This window comes from Penicillium expansum (genome assembly GCF_000769745.1).
Source record: "Penicillium expansum strain MD-8 chromosome Unknown contig334, whole genome shotgun sequence".
Classification (NCBI taxonomy): Eukaryota; Fungi; Ascomycota; class Eurotiomycetes; order Eurotiales; family Aspergillaceae; genus Penicillium; species Penicillium expansum.
The window spans coordinates 83382-104460 of NW_015971472.1; the positions used below are offsets into that span (position 1 = coordinate 83382).

The 21079-nt window shown below is 48.5% G+C and overlaps 6 protein-coding genes across 6 annotated transcripts; 4 read left to right on the top strand and 2 right to left on the bottom strand.

The window, feature by feature from the left end:
* Positions 1 to 14: 14 nt before the first annotated feature.
* Positions 15 to 865, top strand: PEX2_095380 (cytochrome b-c1 complex subunit 10; the record flags this gene model as incomplete). Its single annotated transcript, XM_016746808.1, has 5 exons — positions 15 to 17; positions 197 to 249; positions 532 to 585; positions 654 to 801; positions 857 to 865. 5 exons carry the CDS (start codon positions 15 to 17, stop codon positions 863 to 865), a joined length of 267 nt encoding a protein of 88 aa, XP_016593912.1.
* A 3569-nt stretch (positions 866 to 4434) lies between these two features.
* On the top strand, positions 4435 to 6272 carry PEX2_095390 (amino acid permease; the record flags this gene model as incomplete). Its single annotated transcript, XM_016746809.1, has 3 exons — positions 4435 to 4684; positions 4749 to 4860; positions 4928 to 6272. The coding sequence occupies 3 exons, from the start codon at positions 4435 to 4437 to the stop codon at positions 6270 to 6272; spliced, it is 1707 nt and encodes a 568-aa protein (XP_016593913.1).
* Positions 6273 to 12679: 6407 nt separating this feature from the next.
* Positions 12680 to 14386, top strand: PEX2_095400 (C2H2-type zinc finger protein; the record flags this gene model as incomplete). Its single annotated transcript, XM_016746810.1, has 3 exons — positions 12680 to 13442; positions 13538 to 14305; positions 14361 to 14386. 3 exons carry the CDS (start codon positions 12680 to 12682, stop codon positions 14384 to 14386), a joined length of 1557 nt encoding a protein of 518 aa, XP_016593914.1.
* Positions 14387 to 15492: 1106 nt separating this feature from the next.
* Positions 15493 to 16107, top strand: PEX2_095410 (uncharacterized protein; the record flags this gene model as incomplete). Its single annotated transcript, XM_016746811.1, has 1 exon — positions 15493 to 16107. One exon carries the CDS (start codon positions 15493 to 15495, stop codon positions 16105 to 16107), a length of 615 nt encoding a protein of 204 aa, XP_016593915.1.
* Positions 16108 to 16835: 728 nt separating this feature from the next.
* Positions 16836 to 18077, bottom strand: PEX2_095420 (agmatine deiminase family protein; the record flags this gene model as incomplete). The annotated part of the gene is made up of 1 exon (XM_016746812.1): positions 16836 to 18077. The coding sequence occupies one exon, from the start codon at positions 18075 to 18077 to the stop codon at positions 16836 to 16838; it is 1242 nt and encodes a 413-aa protein (XP_016593916.1).
* Positions 18078 to 18871: 794 nt separating this feature from the next.
* Positions 18872 to 20503, bottom strand: PEX2_095430 (MFS transporter; the record flags this gene model as incomplete). Its single annotated transcript, XM_016746813.1, has 5 exons — positions 18872 to 19417; positions 19471 to 20120; positions 20190 to 20247; positions 20304 to 20324; positions 20390 to 20503. The coding sequence occupies 5 exons, from the start codon at positions 20501 to 20503 to the stop codon at positions 18872 to 18874; spliced, it is 1389 nt and encodes a 462-aa protein (XP_016593917.1).
* Between the last annotated feature and the right edge of the window lie 576 nt (positions 20504 to 21079).

Below are 21079 nucleotides of genomic sequence, written 5' to 3' on the forward strand. Positions count from 1 at the left end.
CGGTGTAATTCAAAATGGTAGGTGTTTTCATACCCAAAATCCGAGAAACCCTCGCATTCTATTCCGAAGTTCCCTGCCTACTCGGCCGTGCTCCGGGTAGAGGACAATCGGGCCATGAGTGTCACAACCGGCTTCCGAGCCGCGGGATGAGACGAGATACAAGATGTCACGTCAATTGCTAACACATGTCCTATAGTTCGCCTCTACTGCTCGCCGCGCCGCGGCCCAGGCCTCCGCCTATGCGCCCAAGTGAGACTTACCCCATATCATTTCCCTCGAACCCCGAACAGTACACATTGGTCGGCAATCAGCATGTTAGACGGAGCGAATGAAGCATGGATATGAGCTGGTCAACGCATATTTCCCAGTCGATATGATGCCCGTCTTTACTCTCTCGCAGCGGAGCTTGACGGGTGTCTGGCATCTGTGGGGAGCGGGGGATTACAAGACCGTGACAAAAGAGCTGGATATCGAAGAAGGCATATCAAACAGACAACGAGAACACTGAGCTAACGCCTCACTAATCTGCAGGTACTACATTCCCCGCACTGCCGCTGGTATGACCCTTGGCACAGCCGTCCAGCTGTAAGTACCTCCCGCATTCAACTATCCCGGGTTAGACAAGACATGGGGGCTAATGACGTTCTGAACAGTGGCTCTGTCGCTGCTGGCTTCGGTGTTGCCCTTGGCTCCGGTGCCCTCTTCATCTTCGGCGAGGTTCCCCGTGTGCGCAACGACATCCTCCGCAAGCTTCCTTTCTTCGATAACTACTACGACCGCACCATCGCCCCTGAGGACAACGTGAGTCGATTGAACATGATTTGGGGGTTTCGATTCGATGCTGACTTTCTTCTAGCCCTTCTAAATTATTCGCCAAGGTATATACCTGTCTCCTCTTTGATCGATATGAATCGAGGCTCTCGGGGGCCAGGCTGGGGCTGTACTGTGTAGAATAGCGATGAAAGTCTTTTCTGTTTTTAATACCACATAGAAACAGTTGTTTCCAAGTAAATGTGTCCTTCATGATCCTCGTGTGGGATTGTACACTATCGATATACGCCCTTCCCTTCCCTTCATGATAGGGCCGAGAAACCTATGCTTCTACCAGCAGACTGCGAAACCGAGCTTTTTTTTACGTTACTTGCGAGGACTGGATCATCTTACGAAGTCCACTAGAAACATTCCAGGTAACTCTCTTCCCAGGCTTCGATCGTCTCGTCCTTTGAGAGTGCTCGCGGCCAGGCTCTGCTCTTCTCTCCCTGGGCCTCATAACAAGAAGTCGATGTTGTTTTCCATATATCTACTAAATATAGCCCCTGCTTGTCAAATTCCATACACCAGTACAAAGCGTGTTCATACATTCATCCTCTTGGTACTGAAACCCTGGGACGGCTCAAACAACCAGGGCCATTCCCACTACTACGCGGAGCAGTCCCAGCACGCGTACAATGACAACACATCTCACTAGAATGACGAGACCAGGAGCAGGCCAATGTTCTGCGGCGTTGAGGGGTGCTATCGAGGGGTGTTAGTCACCGTTTGAAAAGTTTGGTGTAGGATTGGCATTCGATGGATCCTGTCGACACTATAGCCGTCCAACCAATACCTGAATCGATCAGCTCTTGCATGATTAAAAACATCCAAGGTTCAGTTCCGCACATGACCAATAATGAGAATTGTATGTACTTGGCAAAGTCAGTGGGACCGGCCCAGGGAGGTCCAGTTAACAACCTTGGAATATCGTGGCTCGGTTAGCTGCCACCCGGTTGCTTTAAACAAGCTTAAACAAGAGCGGAATCGGAACCAATTCTCTGCCGAGTCTATAGTCCGGTAAGTTCGAATGACCGTCGCCCGGGTGCTTGAAGCTCTCGCTTCTGATTTCCAATACCATGGATATAGCTCGGGAGTATAAAAAGGAAAAGCCTGTCTAGAGGTTGATAATATATTGCAACAGCTCAACTAATTATATTTCATTTACACTCTTCTCAAGATCAAGGTTATCATCGCAGGCGCCACAGGTTTCATTGTCAGCCATATCCTATCAGAATGCATTGCCTCACCTGATATTTCGTCCATTATAATATTGACTAGGCGGTCAATCAATGATGGAAAAGATCTCAAGGGTAATTCCAAAGTCACGGATATAATCCATGATGATTTTAGCAAGTATCAGTCAAATTTGATAGATCAATTGAAGGGCGCCGAGGCGTGTATTTGGTGAGTAGTGTTCCATATAGCTACTGTTGTACTAAGACTGATATCATCTCAAGGGCTACTGGGGGCAGACCGGTCCGGTTTCCTGACCTGGATACTGCCAAACGAGTCGGTATCGATTATACCGTGGCTGGTGCTGAAGCAATCAATAAATACCTTGCGACTTCGTCCGGTGCTAGCAATAATCAATAACGTCCATTTCGTTTCGTGTACTGCAGTGGATGGGGGCTGAGGGGGACCAAAGTAAGAAGTTATGGATTGAGCCTGAAGCGAGGAAGATCAAGGTTAGTAGCCCCTAATTCTTTCGCATTCTATTGTCTCACTGAGAATATGGTCTTGTGGAGAAACACCTCGTGGATATTGCCAAGTCGAATCCTGCTTTTGAGTTCTACAGCCTACGACCTGGCGGCGTGATGGATGGTTCAAATATCTCTTATTATCTTGCAGCGACGATATCACCTGCCGTTAGGGTGAATGATCTTGCTGGAGCTTTTGTGAGAGTTGCAACAAAGGGCTACTCAAAACAGATCGTCGAGAATGCGGAGATTGTGAAGATGGTTACATGATTGAATGCGAAGGTACATAGTGAGTTAACTTGACTCATCGTCTACTTTTTATGAGGCTGGAGCATCTATTTAGTATTGAATGTGAAACTGACGGCGGACTAGCCATGCGAAAGCCATATTCTAAACTCGAGTTGGCCTTTCAGAGAATCAAGTTGACTGGTGGAATTGTATCTAACGAGATGTATTCGCAGTAACGGAATAAGATATAAAGTAAAAGGCGCTTAGATAGGTAGAAGGTGCGTAAGTTATTAAATGTGTAGATTAGGAAACGGCCTGCTTCTATGTCTAAGATCTTGTAAGCTCGAGACGTTCTTAGTTAGAAAATAGAAGGAACCTTTTTCCTAAGCATCATCTAACGGGTGAAGCTCTCGGCTCTTTCCTACGCCCTATAGTTAGTTATAGTGCATTTTCTTAATAAGATGGAGTACTCCAGAAAATAAGGATAGAAGGAATGCTATGCACGAACTAACTATCTTAGTATGTGCGACCCTATAGGGAGTAGCTAATCCACTCTGGGCATAGTCTGCGGTAGGCTAAGTGCCCCGGAGTTCCAAGGTTGCCCACTAATTGAACACTAACTGAGCACCCCCGAGGCCAACATCCAGGACTTGCAATGAGCATTGACCAAACATCAATCACTCCACACGTGACTGACATGGGTATGCTCTCCAAGTCTGATCCCGGGCTGACATCTACTCAATGAGCCTGAGCGCCCTCGTAAAAGCAGCGGCAGCTTAGAAAGGAAGCCCCGGCCAGGGAAAATCCGGCACGTATACGGAGTAGTTGCATATATATACAAGAGCCCTGGAAATAAGGATCCTGCAGCTTTAATCCAAAGTCTATTTTTCCCAACAAGGCAGGTACATCCTTAGATAACAACAAAATGATAACAGCAACTCTGGGGTTACGGACACGAGGCAAGCCCTTATCTCTGTTATCACAATGATAACCACATCTGCTGCAGCTAACTTTCTCTCACACCAGAAGTCCCCGTGAAAACGCCTAGAGTTTCCTTACTGGGACTAGATTTCTCTCTACTAAGGTCGTAGCATCGATCGTCGAAGCCCTATACATCGAATGAGCGGTAGCATCTCCCATCTCTACAAATCACAAGCTTGCGGAGTGACGCGATTCACATACTTAAATAAGACATCTGTTTATTCTATAGTCTAATATATGAATTTTAATTTATCAATATCTATTGTCGTTTGCTCTTATCGCGCCTCTTTGTAAGGTGTTCATTGCGGAGAGTCTGCATTCCATTTTTCCATTGGGCGTTTCCCCCTCACTTGCCACCGGCGTTCGTCGCACAATGAGGTCGAGTCATCCGATATCTATTATTCTAAGTTCGGCCTGGGTCTATCCCGGATCGTTTAGGAGCCCATGTCTAGTTGGTTCTTGCGATCGTCAATGCGTGGGGTGAAAGGCAAACTGCCCCGTGCTATGCATAGATAAGATGATGGCACCCCCTGCCGGCTTGGTTTAAAAATCATAACCCTGGGCTCTTTTATTATATTCCGATCTCCCTTGGCTGTTGCTTCAAGGTGAAGACATTCTTGTTCAACTCTTATATGGTTGTCATTTTATTTCGTTAATATATATATCGCATACATTAATAGCGGCACGCCCGTTTATCTTGGTCATGGGCGCAAGCATGGAGACTAAAACCCTTGTTTCAGACATCTCCAAAGGCCAGCACGAGGCGAACAATGCTCAAGTCACTTCCGTACTTCCGGATGGCGATGTGCCATATACGGACCATGATATGGATGCCGATGAGAGGGTGATCACTGCGTTGGGTTACAAGCAAGAGTTCAAGCGCGAGTTCTCGCTATGGACGACTTTTTGCGTCAGTTTTGCTGTTCTGGGGTTGCTACCATCATTTGCGAGTACCCTGTATTATGGTGAGTATTCACGGACCCGTGTCTGTAAGATTTGGTACAAGGGATAGCTGACATTAAATTGCAGGAATGGGATACGCCGGAACAGCGGGTATGGTCTGGGGCTGGATCATTGCCATGATATTTATCCAGTGCATTGCAATGTCAATGGCAGAGCTATGTTCAGCAATGCCGACTAGGTATGACACACTCCCCGACATCACATTCAAGAAGCTAGCGTTCAGGGAAGACTAATGTGTTCTACAGCGGCGGACTATACTACGCCGCAGCAGTCCTCGCACCCCCGGGCTACGGACCCTTCGCCGCCTGGATCACCGGCTGGTCCAACTGGATCGGACAAATCACCGCAGCGCCATCAGTCAACTACTCGCTCAGCGCAATGATCCTCGCAGCAGTCTCAGTCTACAACCCATCCTACACCCCGACAACATGGCAGACCTTCCTGCTGACAACCCTCATAATGATCCTGCACGCCGGAATCAGCAGCATGTCCACAAAGCGCGTAGCACAGTTCAACTCATGGGGCTCGATATTCAACTTTATCGCGCTGATCACAGTCCTCATCATGATCCCCGCAAACACCAAAAACAGCCCGAAATTCACACCCTCCAAACAAGTCTGGGGCGACATAACAAACCTAACTGACTTCCCGGACGGCGTCGCCGTGCTCATGACCTTCGTCGGCGTGATCTGGACGATGTCCGGCTACGATTCGCCGTTCCATTTGAGCGAGGAGTGCTCAAACGCGAACATCGCCTCGCCGCGCGCAATCGTGCTCACCTCCGGCGTGGGCGGGTTGATGGGCTGGTTCCTACAATTGGTCGTTGCATACACAGTGCTGGATATCGAGGCCGTTATTGATTCCGATCTGGGACAGCCCTGGGCGTCGTATTTGCTGCAGGTCATGCCGCAGAAGTCGGCTATGGCTATCTTGGCTTTGACGATTGTCTGTGGGTTTTCGATGGGTCAGGGATGTATGGTTGCCGCGTCGCGGGTTACGTATGCTTATGCTCGTGACGACTGCTTTCCGTACTCGGATTACTGGAAGCAGGTGCATCCGTATACGCAGACGCCCATTAATGCGGTTGTATTGAACGCCATCCTCGGCATCTTAATGTGTCTCCTCATTCTAGCTGGAGACGTGGCAATCGGCGCTTTGTTCTCTATTGGTGCCATTGCGCAATTCTTTGCTTTTGCTATTCCTATCATGATTCGGGTGTTCTTTGTCGGTAATCGGTTCCGCAAGGGCCCCTGGCATCTGGGTCCCTTTGGTCCGTTTATCGGTGGCGTCGGCGTTGTCTTTGTGCTTTTGATGATCCCGATCTTGTGTTTGCCTAGTGTTACTGGTAAGGACCTGACGCCTGATCAAATGAATTGGACTTGCCTTGTTTGGGGTGCGCCGATGGTGGCGGTTACGATTTGGTGGGTTGTTGATGCCCATCGCTGGTTCAAAGGTCCTGTGGTCAATGTCGAGCATGCTATTCATGCGATTGAGCAGGAGCCGGTCGTCAGTGAGGGCATTGAGCCGGAGTCTCGAGAGACTGAGGCAACTGCTTTATCCAAGACGGATGATCCAGATAATCCTATCTAGACATCCAAGTTTGAGGAGAAGTCATTGTATGAATTTGGGATTTAAGAATTGATGTTTAAATGTATGTTGCTACTATATAACTTAATATTATACAACAAGTCATAGCCACCTCTTGGAGGGCTGTCGCACGTTATTACATTTCCAAAGCATCCTTTTCGTGTCTTTGTTTGACACCTTCAATCTTCCGTGGGAGCATATGGATACCAGAAACCACCAACCAAAGAGCCCTGGGACTCTCGATTCAATGTAGGCAAGATGAAAATATCTATATCTCCATGCGGAGAATTCTATCTGTAAATAGTATTGGTGGCCGCAGATGAATCCACCAGCAAGAATGTAAGCATTCGCCACCTGCATGTCAGAAAGCACAACATAGATCTGGCTCCATAAAATGGACCGATCTGACAGCGTCATATGGAGCCTGCCCCAGTGCCCCTCCTGGCCTGGTTTAGGCTACGTGGTGTGACGGAGAGTATGGAGCAAACCCACTGCTCCACCAGTTCCATATGGCTGAGATAAGGTTGACTGTATGGGAGCTGTATGATATTTTGCTGCGGGCGAAATTGATTTTCGATTTTATATCCATGTACAATCTATGTATATGCGATTGGAGAGTTTGAGGAATAATTGTTACTTTTGCATATATACAAATGCATTAGGGTTAGTCAAGGATGGAGACTTCGTATAGAGCACGTCATATTCCACCACAGAGATACTAAAGTCATTCGTATTCAAAGAAAAAGCAAGAGCTTAGTATGCAGAACATATATACCGCAGAACCACCATGTAAATTGCTGATCGTCTCTTGACTGCGCTTTGTATACGGTACCTCCACGTGAAGGGAGAATCTACACCACTTGCCCTTCTAAGAAGGTACCAAACAAACCAATCAATGCCTAGACCCCAAGAGCAAGCCCAGACACCAAGCCAACTATTTTAAACGCAACTCAATCCCCAAAGTACGGAAATCAAGCAACCACCTCCCCCCAATGGCTGAGTACCTTGTACAACGTGCCTTGCGCTGGGATCCCGGGAGAATCCTGTAAGCTCCACCACCCCCCTGAGACCCCACCGGCGGTGGTGGACACTGAACATGGATGCAACGGAGAAAAACAAAAAAAGAGTTGGAACAGAGATATGCTTAATCTGACTCCAGATGAGGGGGGGGCAACCCACACCCCCCTTAACACAAGGAGCCATCTACTAACAATAGGGGGTCCCACTTGTATACTACCAATTTCGACCATTTCCCGGATATACATTTCCACAACATAAAATCTTCTATAGTGTTCAATAGTAAGCAGTATTCATCATATTGAACCTTGGAGAGCATATAGTCACGATACATCATTTTCTCAAAAGTCAAAAACCTCGGGGAATCTAAGGAGAAAAACAAAACCTAAAGCGCCTCCAACCACAAGAACCGGGACAAGAATGCGAAAACCAAAAAAAAATAAAAAAACGTGTTGGGGTGGCCCTTGTTGTACGGAGTACGGAGTACAGCCCCTCTTGTCCACCAGCCCGCTCCCGTCCGGGCTGATTGCACGCAGTCCCGATCGTCACTGTCAGGGGTTGAGGAGGAAGAATGGCCCAGGAACAGTTTGGGATCGGCAACTGGGTCTACGTCATGACGAATCTGAATGGTTTTTGAAGAAAGTTGAATCCCATGGATATCTTGAGGTTCCTGAATTTGAGTGGACCGTTTGGAGTTCCTCTTTTTGGTTCTTTGACAGATCTGGCGGTCTGAACCGTGGACCCTAAACAGGAAAAAAGAGAAGTCAGCAGAAAGTTCCAAGGTTGCGGGCAAGTGGCTGTTTTTGGGTCGGGGGTGAGCCGAGTCTACCGCCGTATTGTACGTTACAATTTCCTAATCAGGACCGTTTTGCCTTTTTTCCATTACAACCTAGGTCTTTTCTTTTCTTTTTTTTCCCTTTTTCTTGGGGCTTTGTATTATTTGAGGATTTAATATAAATGCTTCGGTCCGATGGGCTGCATTATACGCTCAATTTATGCAAGTTCTAATAAAATGGTTTGTTCAAGCATTCCTCAAGGTTACACTGCAAACAGATGATTCGGCCCGACCATGGGTCTGTATATCGAAGAATCCAAGGCTCAGTATATTGAACTTGCCTTCAAATGTGACTTTGATTATTTCATCAGTGGTAGCGAGGTGAGTGTCAGATATTAATAGGAGGCGAATCATATATCTGTAGTCATCCTAATATCCTAATATCGAATTATATCCGAAACCCATGACGCGGCCAGGTGAGAAGTTCACTGGTACACGTTGATTCCCAAGGCTAAGGTAAGGCAATTACGATATGGAACATTGAAGAATAGAATAGCGAACTTCGTTCCTGAGCTATCGTGAGCCACCACCCCCATAACCCCCAGAACCCCCATGTTGTACAAAATGGATTCCGATCCACACAACACATGGGAAAATGGAGAAAGATGGAGAATTGGATGGGACTGTAACCACTATTTTGACATCGACAACTCCAAAGTCAATTTCAAAGTCAACATCAAACCTTCAATCTCATACAAATACGACATCCCAATACGTCTACAACCGATTAAAAATAAAAGAAATGCAAGTCAGATCCTCTCCGAGGACCTTGTGTAAAAAAATACGCTACTCCCATCTGGGTTTCGACTACAGATATCGGCAGCCTATGAGGTCGGTGGCGGCACGATCCTCTCGTCCGCTTCAGCGGATGATGGTCCCTGATTGGCTGCATGGATTCCTGAAACTCGGCGATCCGGACTTGGCTTCAGCGGTGTTTCCGGCCTATGCCGAGAACAATGCTGGTCTGTTTGTGTGTATCGGATGTTGGGAGCGTTATCGGATGTGCGTTGTATAGATCGTGTAGACCGCGTTGACGTGTTCGTTCTTAGTGTCCTTTTTCTTTATCTTTTTTGTTAAAATAATGGCTCTCGTGTTTTTACATACGTTACAACATACAAAGTTCATATATCTCCCCACGTGATATACTATTCGGCAGCGATGGGGACTGGGGCGGGATCGACATCTCGCGCGCGCTATTCTGTCCTATCCCAGTTGATACTGATGCCTACAACAGCTTAAGCATTGGGGCAATTTAGCCCTACTGGGGGCCCCATTTCTATCGGCAGTGGGTTTGTTACATATCAGACTCGAATACGACAAAGCTCTTTATGGAACAAAAAAGAGTCAAGCGATGATCTTAGGCTTGTTTTGACACCCTAGTGGTCTCAGTAACAAACTAGGAAAATATTAGTAACAAATGAACTGACAGCCCCTGATCAGATACAAAATTTAAAGACTTGGAAAAGCCTCACCGTACTTTGCGAACCGTTTCGGGGACTGGAGTGGAGTCCGTTAATTCCCGGCATTGATGCCGACTGTATTTCGCAAAAGCAGAGAAAGCCACCTGCCACTTCAATACACCGTGTTTAATAGTTGTCAAGCCACCAAGAACTAATTTTCCCCCCGGGGTTGTAGAAATCCTTTTAGGCAGGATAAAGAGACATAGTCACTCCGTACTCCGGAGTACAGCATATGCAGCTAATTAGGCACACGCTGTACATTGTACACGATAGTTAAATATTCCAGTGGCTTACCTGAGTAGTACACACACGTACACATACCGAGGTGAAACAAAGTGGAAGGTCAAGCGAACTTCCTTTTACGTCGTAGCTTGGATTCATTCTCGCCCCTTGGCGGGATCTGGGTTCGCAGAATAATAATAATAGTGTCACAAAATAGGTATAAAATCTCAGCATAATATATGTTGTAGCGTACACGAAGTTCAGATCAGGTGGTCATTTCAATATTTCTGCAGAACCCTGGTCGAAGCCTTCCAGGTCCACAATCGAAGCGGGAGAAGCTCTTGCGAAGGGGTGGAGAAGGAGGGGCAGGGATGTTGGGTCCGGAATACAGATTATCTCCGGCAAATATACGGAGTACGATGTACCGTTTACAGTATGTTTGTAGTTTACAGTCTATTGTTTTGGTGAGGAGTAGAGTTTATGTATCTAGATAGTAATATTATGTTGAGTATATCCCGAGGTCCAATCTCAATGTGATGAACCACGTACTCCGTAGTCACACGAGACTCGAATGGCGCGCAGGATCTGAAACTTTGGGTCATATTACTCGGCGAGATCTCTGCTTAATAATAGAATAAGAAATCTGCATTGCAAAAGTACGCGAACCGCAGCCTACCTACCTATGTCAGACCACGGAAGTAGTCACGTCCAATAAGGGGGACCCCCTGAATGCCAATTTTGTCTAGAGCATTCCTGTGTGGCTGAACCTAGGAGAAACACTCTTAAGGAGTACTTCCGTTACGGAGTACATATGTACACCGTAGTTCTCCTCTTATTTTCCTATATTGGAGCACCTAGTCAGCAATAGTATTAGTGTCCCACTGAGATAATTAGACTTATACCATTGATACCCCAATACGCTTAGTTTTCTTTTTTTTTTCTGGTAGACTAGTTCATGTCATGTTTCACTTCGAGTCAACTCATGAAGCTAAGTGCGGAAACCACTGCGGAAACCAGTGCGGAACAGCAGGCGGTTACGGCGCATCCACTAAAGTATGCAGGGCAACAACGCATAGCCGTTACAGAAGCCTCCGGTCGGGAAATCCTAGTCTTTCCTCCCCAACAAGAGAGCTAAGAACGCATGTCCCCTCTTCTGGAGATGTGCCATGTACATCCGGGCTGCATGCAGGAGCCAAATCCAGCCTGCAGGCTGGGCCAGTTAAGGATGCATGGTGAGGTCTTGTATCGAGCTCAATAGAGCTCATCTTCCCTCGGGCCTCCGGCGGATGACGTGCTTGAAAAGATCAGTGCAGAGTGGGAGAGGTCTTATGTCGGCTGAGATCTTATCTATCTACATACAATATACAGCATAGTATCCTATACTAATTCAAGCTTCGTACGGAGTATAGAGTAACCCGTAGAGAGAGGGTTGAATACATATCAGATGTCACTTGCGGGGCCTGTCAGCCACTGCGGAGCCCAAAACAAAGGAAGAGCCAGGGTCACCCATAATCCACCCTCGGGGAGATGGCTCCATCTCCAATTATAAAGATCTACTCCAACATCAGATACACAACGGCATAGTTGGTAGTTTCAGTAGTCACTTGTGCCCAATGATAGTTTGATAATCGCCGCGATCGGAGGCATCTAAGAATTGGGCCCTGTTGGCAGCATGTTGGCAGTGACTCTTACAATGTTGTTTCACGGAGTTCATGATATATCCCCGGGGACTAATCGGATTGCATATGATATAAACTGTTATATGGAGGACATCATATTGTACTGTTGGACTATGGTTTCGGGACTTTATTATCATCCGTCCACGGATGCCTAGGTGGGATATACCTTGCAAGTGCGTCATCATGTCCGGACGCGTAGGGAGATCAGAAATTGAGATTTGACTGCGTATACTCCGTATGTGTTTTATGTGTCTGATTTATGTTCTCCTTTCTTTTTTTTGGATATTTTTTCTTGTTCTTAGTAGATATAAATATAAAACCAAATCTAATTAATCTCCAATTAATCTACTCCGTAGAAATATCATAAATCCCAATAAATCCCAACAAGCCTAATACGTCTACTCCCTCGTCTACTCTACCGCTATCGGCCATAGTTCGGAAGACGGCCGTGTAAATTTTATAAAATTTGTAACTTTGAATTGAAATTACCGTAATTACGAGTATTTTAATTTTCTCTTTTTTTTTTTCTTCTCTCGCCTCTTGCCTCCCCGAGGAACGATCGTCTTTTTTCGTCTTTTCTCGTCTTTTCTGTCTTTTTTTTTTATTTCGACCCGGTCTTCCTTAGAATTTTCCTTTTCGTCTTTACCAAGAAACTTATCCCCCATTTCTTCTTCTCCTCCCCAATTTCCCCCAATTCCCTCAGTCCTCAATTCCCTGCACTTGAATTTCTTCATTTTATAAAAGATATTCCCTTTCTATTGGTTATTTCTGAGTCAATTCCTCGATCTCAAGGATTATCTTGACGCGAAGCAGATCTCGGACTAGTTGTTTTTTGCTGCGAGAGACCCACTTGCACGCCCGCTTCTTCGGTGGATACAGAACCATCGACGGTGACAACGTGCGGATAAATCACCATCCTATTTTTTCTTCTGGTGGGTGACCGTGGGGAATCTTCTTCAATTAAGCATCTCTTCCTTTCTCTCTCTCTCCTTCGTGTGGAGTCAACTCGTGTGAACCCGTGAATCCCGTGAGACCTTGTGACCGTTTGCCTCTCTCTCTCTGTTCGCAGGAAAATTTTCAAACAAGGAGCTTCCTTCGCTTCAAAGAAAAAAAATTATCCAGAGTGCAGGTTTGATGATTGAGTTATCGTGAACAACTTCTTTTTTCCCTTCCTACACGATCTCTCCTCTGTCCACAATGGATCCCAGATCTCACCCTTCCCGTCCTCCCTCCACCAGCCTGCCTCCAGGCTCCACGCCCATGTCTTCGACTCCCATTTCGAGCATGCACATGCCACAATACTCGATGCAGCCGCAGTATCCGGTGTCGCAGCCGCATACTCTGCCTCCATTGCAGCCTCATCACCCTCAGTCGCCCGCGCCTCACCACTACATGGGCCAGCCGTACCGTCCGGACTTGTCGCGGTACCCTCCGTCAACTCACGATGTCTACGGGGCTTCCCAGGCCCCTATGATGCCGCACACGACTGTCGGTAGCCTTCCGCCATCGTCTCTGTTGAATCTTCCTAACCCTCAAACACAGGCGCATCAGCAGTACCCCCCACCTCCGAGCGTGCTTCCGCCCGCATCCTCCGCTCAGAGCTACCCTCAGCCGATTGCCCCGGCACCCCCACGCGACCGTCGCCCGGATTTCAACGGTCTTCCCTCCGGTGCCTTTAGTTACTCCGATGGCAAGGGTTGGGGTATGACTCCTGATGTGAATGGTGCGAACGGATCCCCCTACGCCAAGGAACCACCACGGACGCAGGTCGTGGGCTCTCAGGGCCGCCGTGGCATTCTGCCGAGTGTCCCGGGCCGCGCGACTCCGGTTACCAACGGTGTCAACGGTACAGCTAAGAGCACGACTATTCCTGCTAAGGATGCGGATGGCAAATTCCCCTGCCCGCACTGTAACAAGACTTACCTTCACGCCAAGCACCTCAAGCGCCATCTGTTGAGACGTGAGTTTTTGGAAGCCAGATCGAAGGAAAAAAATAATTTTCCCCGAAATGATTTAGATTTGCTAACCGATGTAATATCTTTTTGATTGATATAGACACTGGAGATCGCCCCTACATGTGTGTTCTATGCAAGGACACTTTCTCCCGCAGTGATATCTTGAAGCGTCACTTCCAAAAGTGCTCAATCCGACGGGGTAACCCGACCGGTGCGACCCACTTGTCCCACCCTCAAGCCCATCTGAAGCGGTCTCAGCAGCAAGCAGCTGCGGCTGCCGCGGCCAATCCTCCTAAGCCGCTCCAGGATGAAGTCAGTAATCCCGTCCCCCACTCCAATGGCGTTATGGGTACGCAATTCGATGGGGCCGTGAATGGCAATGGAATGGCCACAGGCCGTCCTGGCTATACGGAGCAGCAGCCGCTAGGCTTCACGATGCAGTCTGTCAACGGCATGAACCGTGGTCCCGGTGACGACGCGTTCTCCGCTGGCCAGGCGCACGCGCGAGCTTCGTGGATGGCTGGACCCAAGCAGAATCCGTATCTCATGCAGCCTGGTGTCGATGCCCATGGCCAGCAGCTGACGGTTGATCGTCCCCTTGAACAGGTAAAGCCCCCGGTCTATCATGACCACAAACCGGTCATGCCCGGTCCCCATTCACATCACCCGGGTGTTGACTGGAATTCGATGTTTCAGCACGGTTCTTCCGATGGGTACATTAACCCCGTTTTCCCCCACTCCATGGCCGCGGGCCAGGAGCCGATCCACGCTCCCGTCGACCACGACCGCAAGTTCTACCCCGCCTCGACCGGTCCTGAGAGCGGTATGAACGGACTGTACCTTGCTTCGACTACGCTGAGCGGAGACGGTTAGTTTTTGTACCTTGTTCATTATGATATGGGATTGTTCTGACAATATCGCAGGTACCGTGCAGGCCGCGAGACAGTAGACGGTGAATTCGATCGGAAAGCAAGTTGATGACTACGAGGCATGAGATTGAAAAAGCGTTTTTGACGAAGCAACAAACCAATAAGGTTTCTTCCTTCTTCACGCCGTGGGTAGGACTATTGCTCTCCACCCTCTCTTCCATTGTTTCTAGGCCTTCGTTCCTGGCTTCTCTGCTGGTGCAAATCCACTGGTCATGATATCTCAATAAATCCGTCTACGATCGTCCTTTGATCCGTTCACTTCCGGCTCTCAGCCTGCGGTGTTTCGTGCTCCCAGTGTCCTCCGTTCCGGTTTTGTTTTAGTATCGTTTGTCTGATCTATCTTTTTCTCTTTTATATTCTGATCCCATCCGGTGTGGGTGTGCATTCTTCCACAAGTGGTTTGCGAGTCTGGTTATCTTTTATCTTGAACCCCCAATGAGAGGGGCAGATGGTATGGTGGGTGGTTTGTTCGGCGTCCACAACATAGACATGGGCATGTGTTCATCTTTTGCGCGAGTGTTCGACATCAGAAAGAAGAAAAGCAAATTTTTTTTTACATTATCTTTTATGGGATGGTTGTTGTCGAATTGCCACGTTTCTTTCATTCTTGCAGTTCATTTTTTTTCACCATGTGCTTTTACCTTTTCTCGTTTTTTCTACTGCATCGCATGGCCTCTCTTCTCATGTAAAGTCGGCATGGCAGGACATATGTGTGCTTCGGGTCTTGAGGTGTGATTTAAGGTGTTTGTTCTATTCTTGGGTTTTACTAGAAAAGCAGCTAGAAATAGACTTGTGATCCATTTGACTTATCTGCAATCTGGGGAACCTCTGGGGAAGACGATCATTTGCATCAGCTGATTTATCTGATTTATACCATGTACACACTTACAGGTACATATATGGAGTAGGCAAACTAAGGTGAAGATCGGAGTAGCGGAGAAATGGATATATCCCGGAAACTTCCTACGCAACGTCATGGCCATAATCCACCGCCCGTGATTGGAGCGCCTATGGGATCGGGAACTCTCGAAACCGGCATCTCACACTCCCAAGGTTCTCCTCATGTTCTACATATCATCTTCTATTCTATACCAAATCTACAGGTGAACACTCTGCTTGTCCCACCATGTCGAACAATCGTCCATTCCTCGCCAACTTCCTGGCCGCCTTCCGCGCCCAGTCAACCTATAAACCCACCAGCCAGCAGGTCGGCAACACAACCTCAACTCTCTCCTCCGCCCAAATCTCCCAGAGTGCCCGCACCATTGCCACAAAAGCAGCCAATACAGCCCAAGGCTCCTCAGCGCCATCATCCGCATCCGCCGCAGCCCACCACAATCACCACAATCCCAACCACAACCACCACCACACTCACACCCACACATCCTCTTCCACCTCTTCCTCGGCAACTACAACAGCAGCTGGTCCAGTCCAAGGTCCAAGCCCAGCCCCTTCACACCACTACCACCACGACCAACCATCCCTCCCCTCCACACCACCATCATCCACTTCAACACCTATCCCGATCAACCATAGCTCTGCAGACCGCCAGCGTCGCGGGAGTGACTCTTCCAGTGGCTCGGGCGGGTTCCGCGATGCTATCGGTCCTGAGAAGTGGTATATTGGTGGGAGGACGCCGGCTGGTGAAGAGCGCTTTTATCGGCTCGGGATGGTTACGAAGGGTGGGGGGCGGCTTGGCGGGAGTGGGCGGGTGGGGAGTATTGATCAGTTGAGTCTTTGAGATATAAGATGTGGGGGGGTGAGATCCCGGGAGAGAGGGCTTTATGGGTGTTGGTTTGATTTTCGACCTGGTCTTGGTTCTGTTCTGGGTTGACTCTGGCTCTGGCTTTGACTTGGATCGGATGCTCGATTGAATGGATTTCTGGCCCTGATCAATCACGAGGCTTATGCGTGTTTCCTTTTTTTTGCCTTTTCTCGCCCGCGTACCAACGGCCTGTTATGTGGTGCGGCATTACTGGGCGTCCTGGGATGGTGTTCATCTCTTTCTTCCCCCTTTTCGTTTCTTCCCTGCGTTCTCCGATATCTTTCTAGGTCTGGAATCTGGATTTGGGGGATGATATCGGGTTCCAATTGGGGACCTTGGTTTCTTGCTGGCGATTTTGCTGGTACAAAAGAAGCCCAAAAAAGACATACATCTTACACACTATTCTACATGAGTTACGATCTGCGTGGGAACGGGGGGTTTGTTGAGTCTCTCATTTTTTCTCTCTCCTCTCTTTCTCCTTTTTTGTTCTGTCTATCTTCGACTCTTGCAAGTTGATGGTCAAAAACATGCTTTTTCAATATCAACATCACTATCATCAATATCACATGTTCGAATATTGTTACTTGGGCTCGATATTCCTTCATAAGTCTAGACTACATACATATGCACGAATAAAGGTATTGGCCTCTGCCAAGTAAAAGGATGAGATTCTGTATGTCCATCTGAGCAGCTAGCTAGCCCACTCACACCACCTGCTGTGTAACACAATGCAGCACACCTCCAGTCCTGGGCAAGGCATTAACCTTCACCTGACGAACCTCCCTCTCAGGAACCAGACTCTTCAGCAACTTAAAAGCCTTCGCATCAGCCTCAACATCCCCAAATGCCGGCATCACCAGGCCCCCGTTAACGAAATAAAAGTTAACATACGAAGCTGCCGGCGCCTCCTCCTCCCCACGAAGATCTCCCTTGATGCGAGTCGGATCTGGCTCAACAACATCATGGACCTCAAACCGTCGCCCACGCGCATCAGTAGATCTCTCCAAGACCGCCCGAATCTCCTCATAGATCTCCCAATGCACCTTCTCCGCCTTCTCATGCGGACGACAAACAACAACAACCCCAGGCCTCACAAACCTCGCCTCAGCATCAATATGCACATCGGTAACATCAAGCCCAACGCGACCAGGAAACCAGATGAATGTATTAACACCCAGCAACCGACCAAGCTCAGTCTCGATCTCATCCTTCCCGAGTCCAGCATTCCGCGCATCTCCAATGATACTGCTCTCCGTTGCCATAAACGTCCCCTCGCCATCGACTTCAACACCCCCGCCCTCGAGCCGGATATCCGTCTGCACGCGCACAACGACATCCGCCACAGCATCCGCATTCGCATTCTCGAGATCTAGCACGACGCCTGCGAAAGCTGTGTTCTCGCGCATGGCTTCGTCGTCCATGACCGGCCACTCTGTGTACTGTGGGGAATCTTCCAGGGCCTTTGCTGCTGCGGATGAGACGCTGGCGCCGTAAATGCGCTCTGTTGTTTTGTGGCCCCATTCGCAGAAGCGGAAGTCGATTGCGTAGCGGGTTTTGTCTGCTTCGTCCGCGCTGCGGGTGTAGACGGGGCCTGTGTCGCGGACCCAGCAGTGGTTTGTTGGTGCGGGGATGAGGGTTATGTTGGCACGGTGCTCGGGCGAAAGGGTGGTGGCTTGTTTGTCGAGGAGGGCTTGGGCTAGTGGGATGTCTTCTGGTCGGGCGTGGAGACGGACGGGCTCGAAGGCTGCGATTGTTGTCGCGAGGGATATTATCTCGTTGCTTGTTGCGGAGTGGAGTTCGGGTAGGGTCGAGCGTCGGGAGGGGAAGCTGAGTAGGGTTGCTCGGTGGGGTCTTGTTTCTGCTGGGCAGATGTATTGCTTTGTTTTGTCTTGTTGCTGCGCCAGGGCGCGGTGCTGGATGTGCCAGGTTTTGTTGGTTGGTGGCATGATGGTTGTTGGGTGGGTTAGTTGGTAGATGGCTGGTATGTGAGATCTAGCTGAGGAGATCTGGATAGATTAGATCACATGTGTGTGGCACAGGATGTGATGGGTTGATAGACTCATTTACTGACAGTGATAGATGCTTGTGTTAGACGTTGGATAGAGTGAACAAGAGGCATGAGAGAGAGAATACTCAGGGCAGGTTGGGGGATATTTATGCTGAAGGGAGAATCCCAATTTGGTCAATATGAAGAGATGAGGAGAGCAATGTCAAAGATGAGCCTAAACAAGTCAATAGGAAGAGAACCATTGAACTGCCGCATTGGGATAGTCCAGGCGATAAGCTTAACATCATAGTGGGGCATTTACATGGATCTAACCCTTTTTGAACTTCATTCTTGGGTTTAGAGGACTTGGATCAAATGTTCCTGGATTTAAGTAAAGCTAGCTACCACACTGTATGTGTTCTATAGAACTTGTATAGAATCAAATGGCTCAACTCCTCATATCCCAGCCCCCAAGAAATACCAGATACCTTTGAAAGGATAGTAATCAATAATAGTAGTTCCTGAGTTCATCTATTGCTGCTATAATCGAAGACAGAATACAAAATATGCCAAATATTCCGGGTATGCAAATATGTCACAGATAATAGGGCCTCATAAAGGCTGCTAATATAGGAAACCCAGGTGCAACGTATATTTCCGAGGTGACCTACCTACATGTATGATGTAGGGCAGCAGGCAGAACTGATACCTGCCATCGAAAAAAAAAGTGCTGCCTAACTGCGTAACCCTCATTCAACTCATTAAAGCTCTTTCCTCCTCATTTTCTCCCAACCACAACATCGGAAGTGCAGTGAGCGCTACCAAAACCCCCAAAGTTCCCGTCATCGCGCCCCACCCAAACCGATACTCGACAAATCCACCCCAGAGCGGCCCAAAGAAAACCCCCGCAAATTGGCACATACTCTGCAATCCGAATCCTTGAGCCACGGCGCCCTTGGGCCCGAGTATTCCCGGAGTCTTGAGTTCCATTGCCGTGAGCGCACGCTGCGTCTCGACGTACATGGCTGGCGCGCAGGCGTGGATGAAAAGCCCAATAAGGAAGAGCAATGATACTAATAGAGCAATCTGTTCGTTCGACTTTGTGTGGACAAATCGGAGACAAATGAGGGTAGGCGAGAGAGAAACGAAACAACCGAAGGCTACGAAGCGGGCACCGAACCTGTCGGTGAAGCCGCCGAACAACGGCTCGAAGAAGGCTGGGACGGCCATTGGAAGGAATATCAGTCCCATGCCGAGGGCGTTCCAGCCAAACGTCGTTTCGACGAAGATGGGGAGTGTCTTGATGTGATTAGCCAGTGCTTCATGTTAAGGGCATCGAGCCTGGTACATACCGCATCGAAAGCAGAAAGCAAGATTCCCTGGGCGAGAAGTGCCCACGAGGAGATCAACACTCGGCGCTGTTTGAGCATCCGGAAGACAACGAATCCCTTCCTTCTCTGGACGACCTGTGGTTCACGCGAACCGCCAGAGGGAATACGCTGCGCGGTCTCCAGATCAGACTCTAAGTCTCCATTGGATTCTCCACTCCATTGAGCAGCGACCTTCTTCTCGATCAAAAACAGCCGCATGACCATGTCTAGTACAAGAATAGGATACGCAAACCAGAACACGGCGTTGTATCCACCAGAGTTGTACACAACGCCTCCGAGGAACGGACCTAGCAAGAAGCCCGAGGCAATCGCGGAGCCGAGATACCCTATCGTTTGACCGAGATGCTCCTGGTCCACAGCGTCGCCGATGAGAGCGAACGCTGCTACCACTACTAAAGCGCCTGCGATGCCTTGTAGTACCCGAGCCGTGAAAAACGCAGCGATAGAATGCGCCAGCTGCAAGACTAGCATGCAGCCGGCTAATACGATGAGGGAACTGATGAAGGGCAGTCGACGTGTGCGTCCGCGGTCAACCAGGTAGCCGAATATGGGACACATCAATAGAGCCGTGCCTGCTTCGGACATGAGAAGGACACTGACCCAATACTCTCCTGTTCAAAAGTGAGTATGCGATGATTTTTCGAGAGAAAGATCTTAGTGAGGACAGAAACGGGACATACGATGTTCAAATTCGACTCCGGCTCGAGTTACCAGGGCTGTTGGCATCACGGGAACTATCTGTCGTTCGTTCATTTTGTGTCCAATTCACATTGTGGAAGTGGACTTTTGCTTACCATGGCATATAGGAGGAATTCCTTATTCCAATTGAGTCATGGTCAGTTGCGGACTTATCAGACACGGGAACTAGGTTCACACATACCGTGAAGGTGGACATCCAGACTGCACCGATGATAAACCCCGTCGAGGAACGAAGCTTCAAGAGCCAGGGAGCCCGCTTTCCCCCCAAATCTCTCTTGAGGTTTAGTATAGTCATTGTTATCTGGGAAGAACGAGCGGTTGTCTGCGAGATGGAAACAAAGAAGTTCCTCGCTAATGCGAATCACTACTATAAGGTCCGACTAATATGCGGTCCGACTAATTGGAAATGCAGTCAAGGCTGGGAATCAATCAAAACCAGAATTTAATCGATAAATATCGGACATAACAGGCAAGAAGACTCTTTGTTGAACAAAGAAGAACCAAGCAACACGTCAGCCCAGCTTCGACCGAGAACCGGATAGAACTCGCCCACTTTTTACTGATTGACCCTTGCACCCAATCGCGAGATATTATGTTGATTGATAGGGCTTGGAAGTGTGTGCACTGCATGCAATATTCGTCAGATCAACGTTGCAGACCTACCACCACTGCCCAAAATCTGCGCATTGGCACCCACCACACCCTCCGATTCGACGATTGCAATTTAAGCCGGAGATCGGACGTGCTTGGCATTTGTTTCAATGATGCACTCTGTGAATTATTTATTCGATCAACAAAAAAGAAGCTAATCTGCTATCTGGATCTGACATACATCTTACGTACTGTCATTCTGGGGCATATGTTGGGGGGG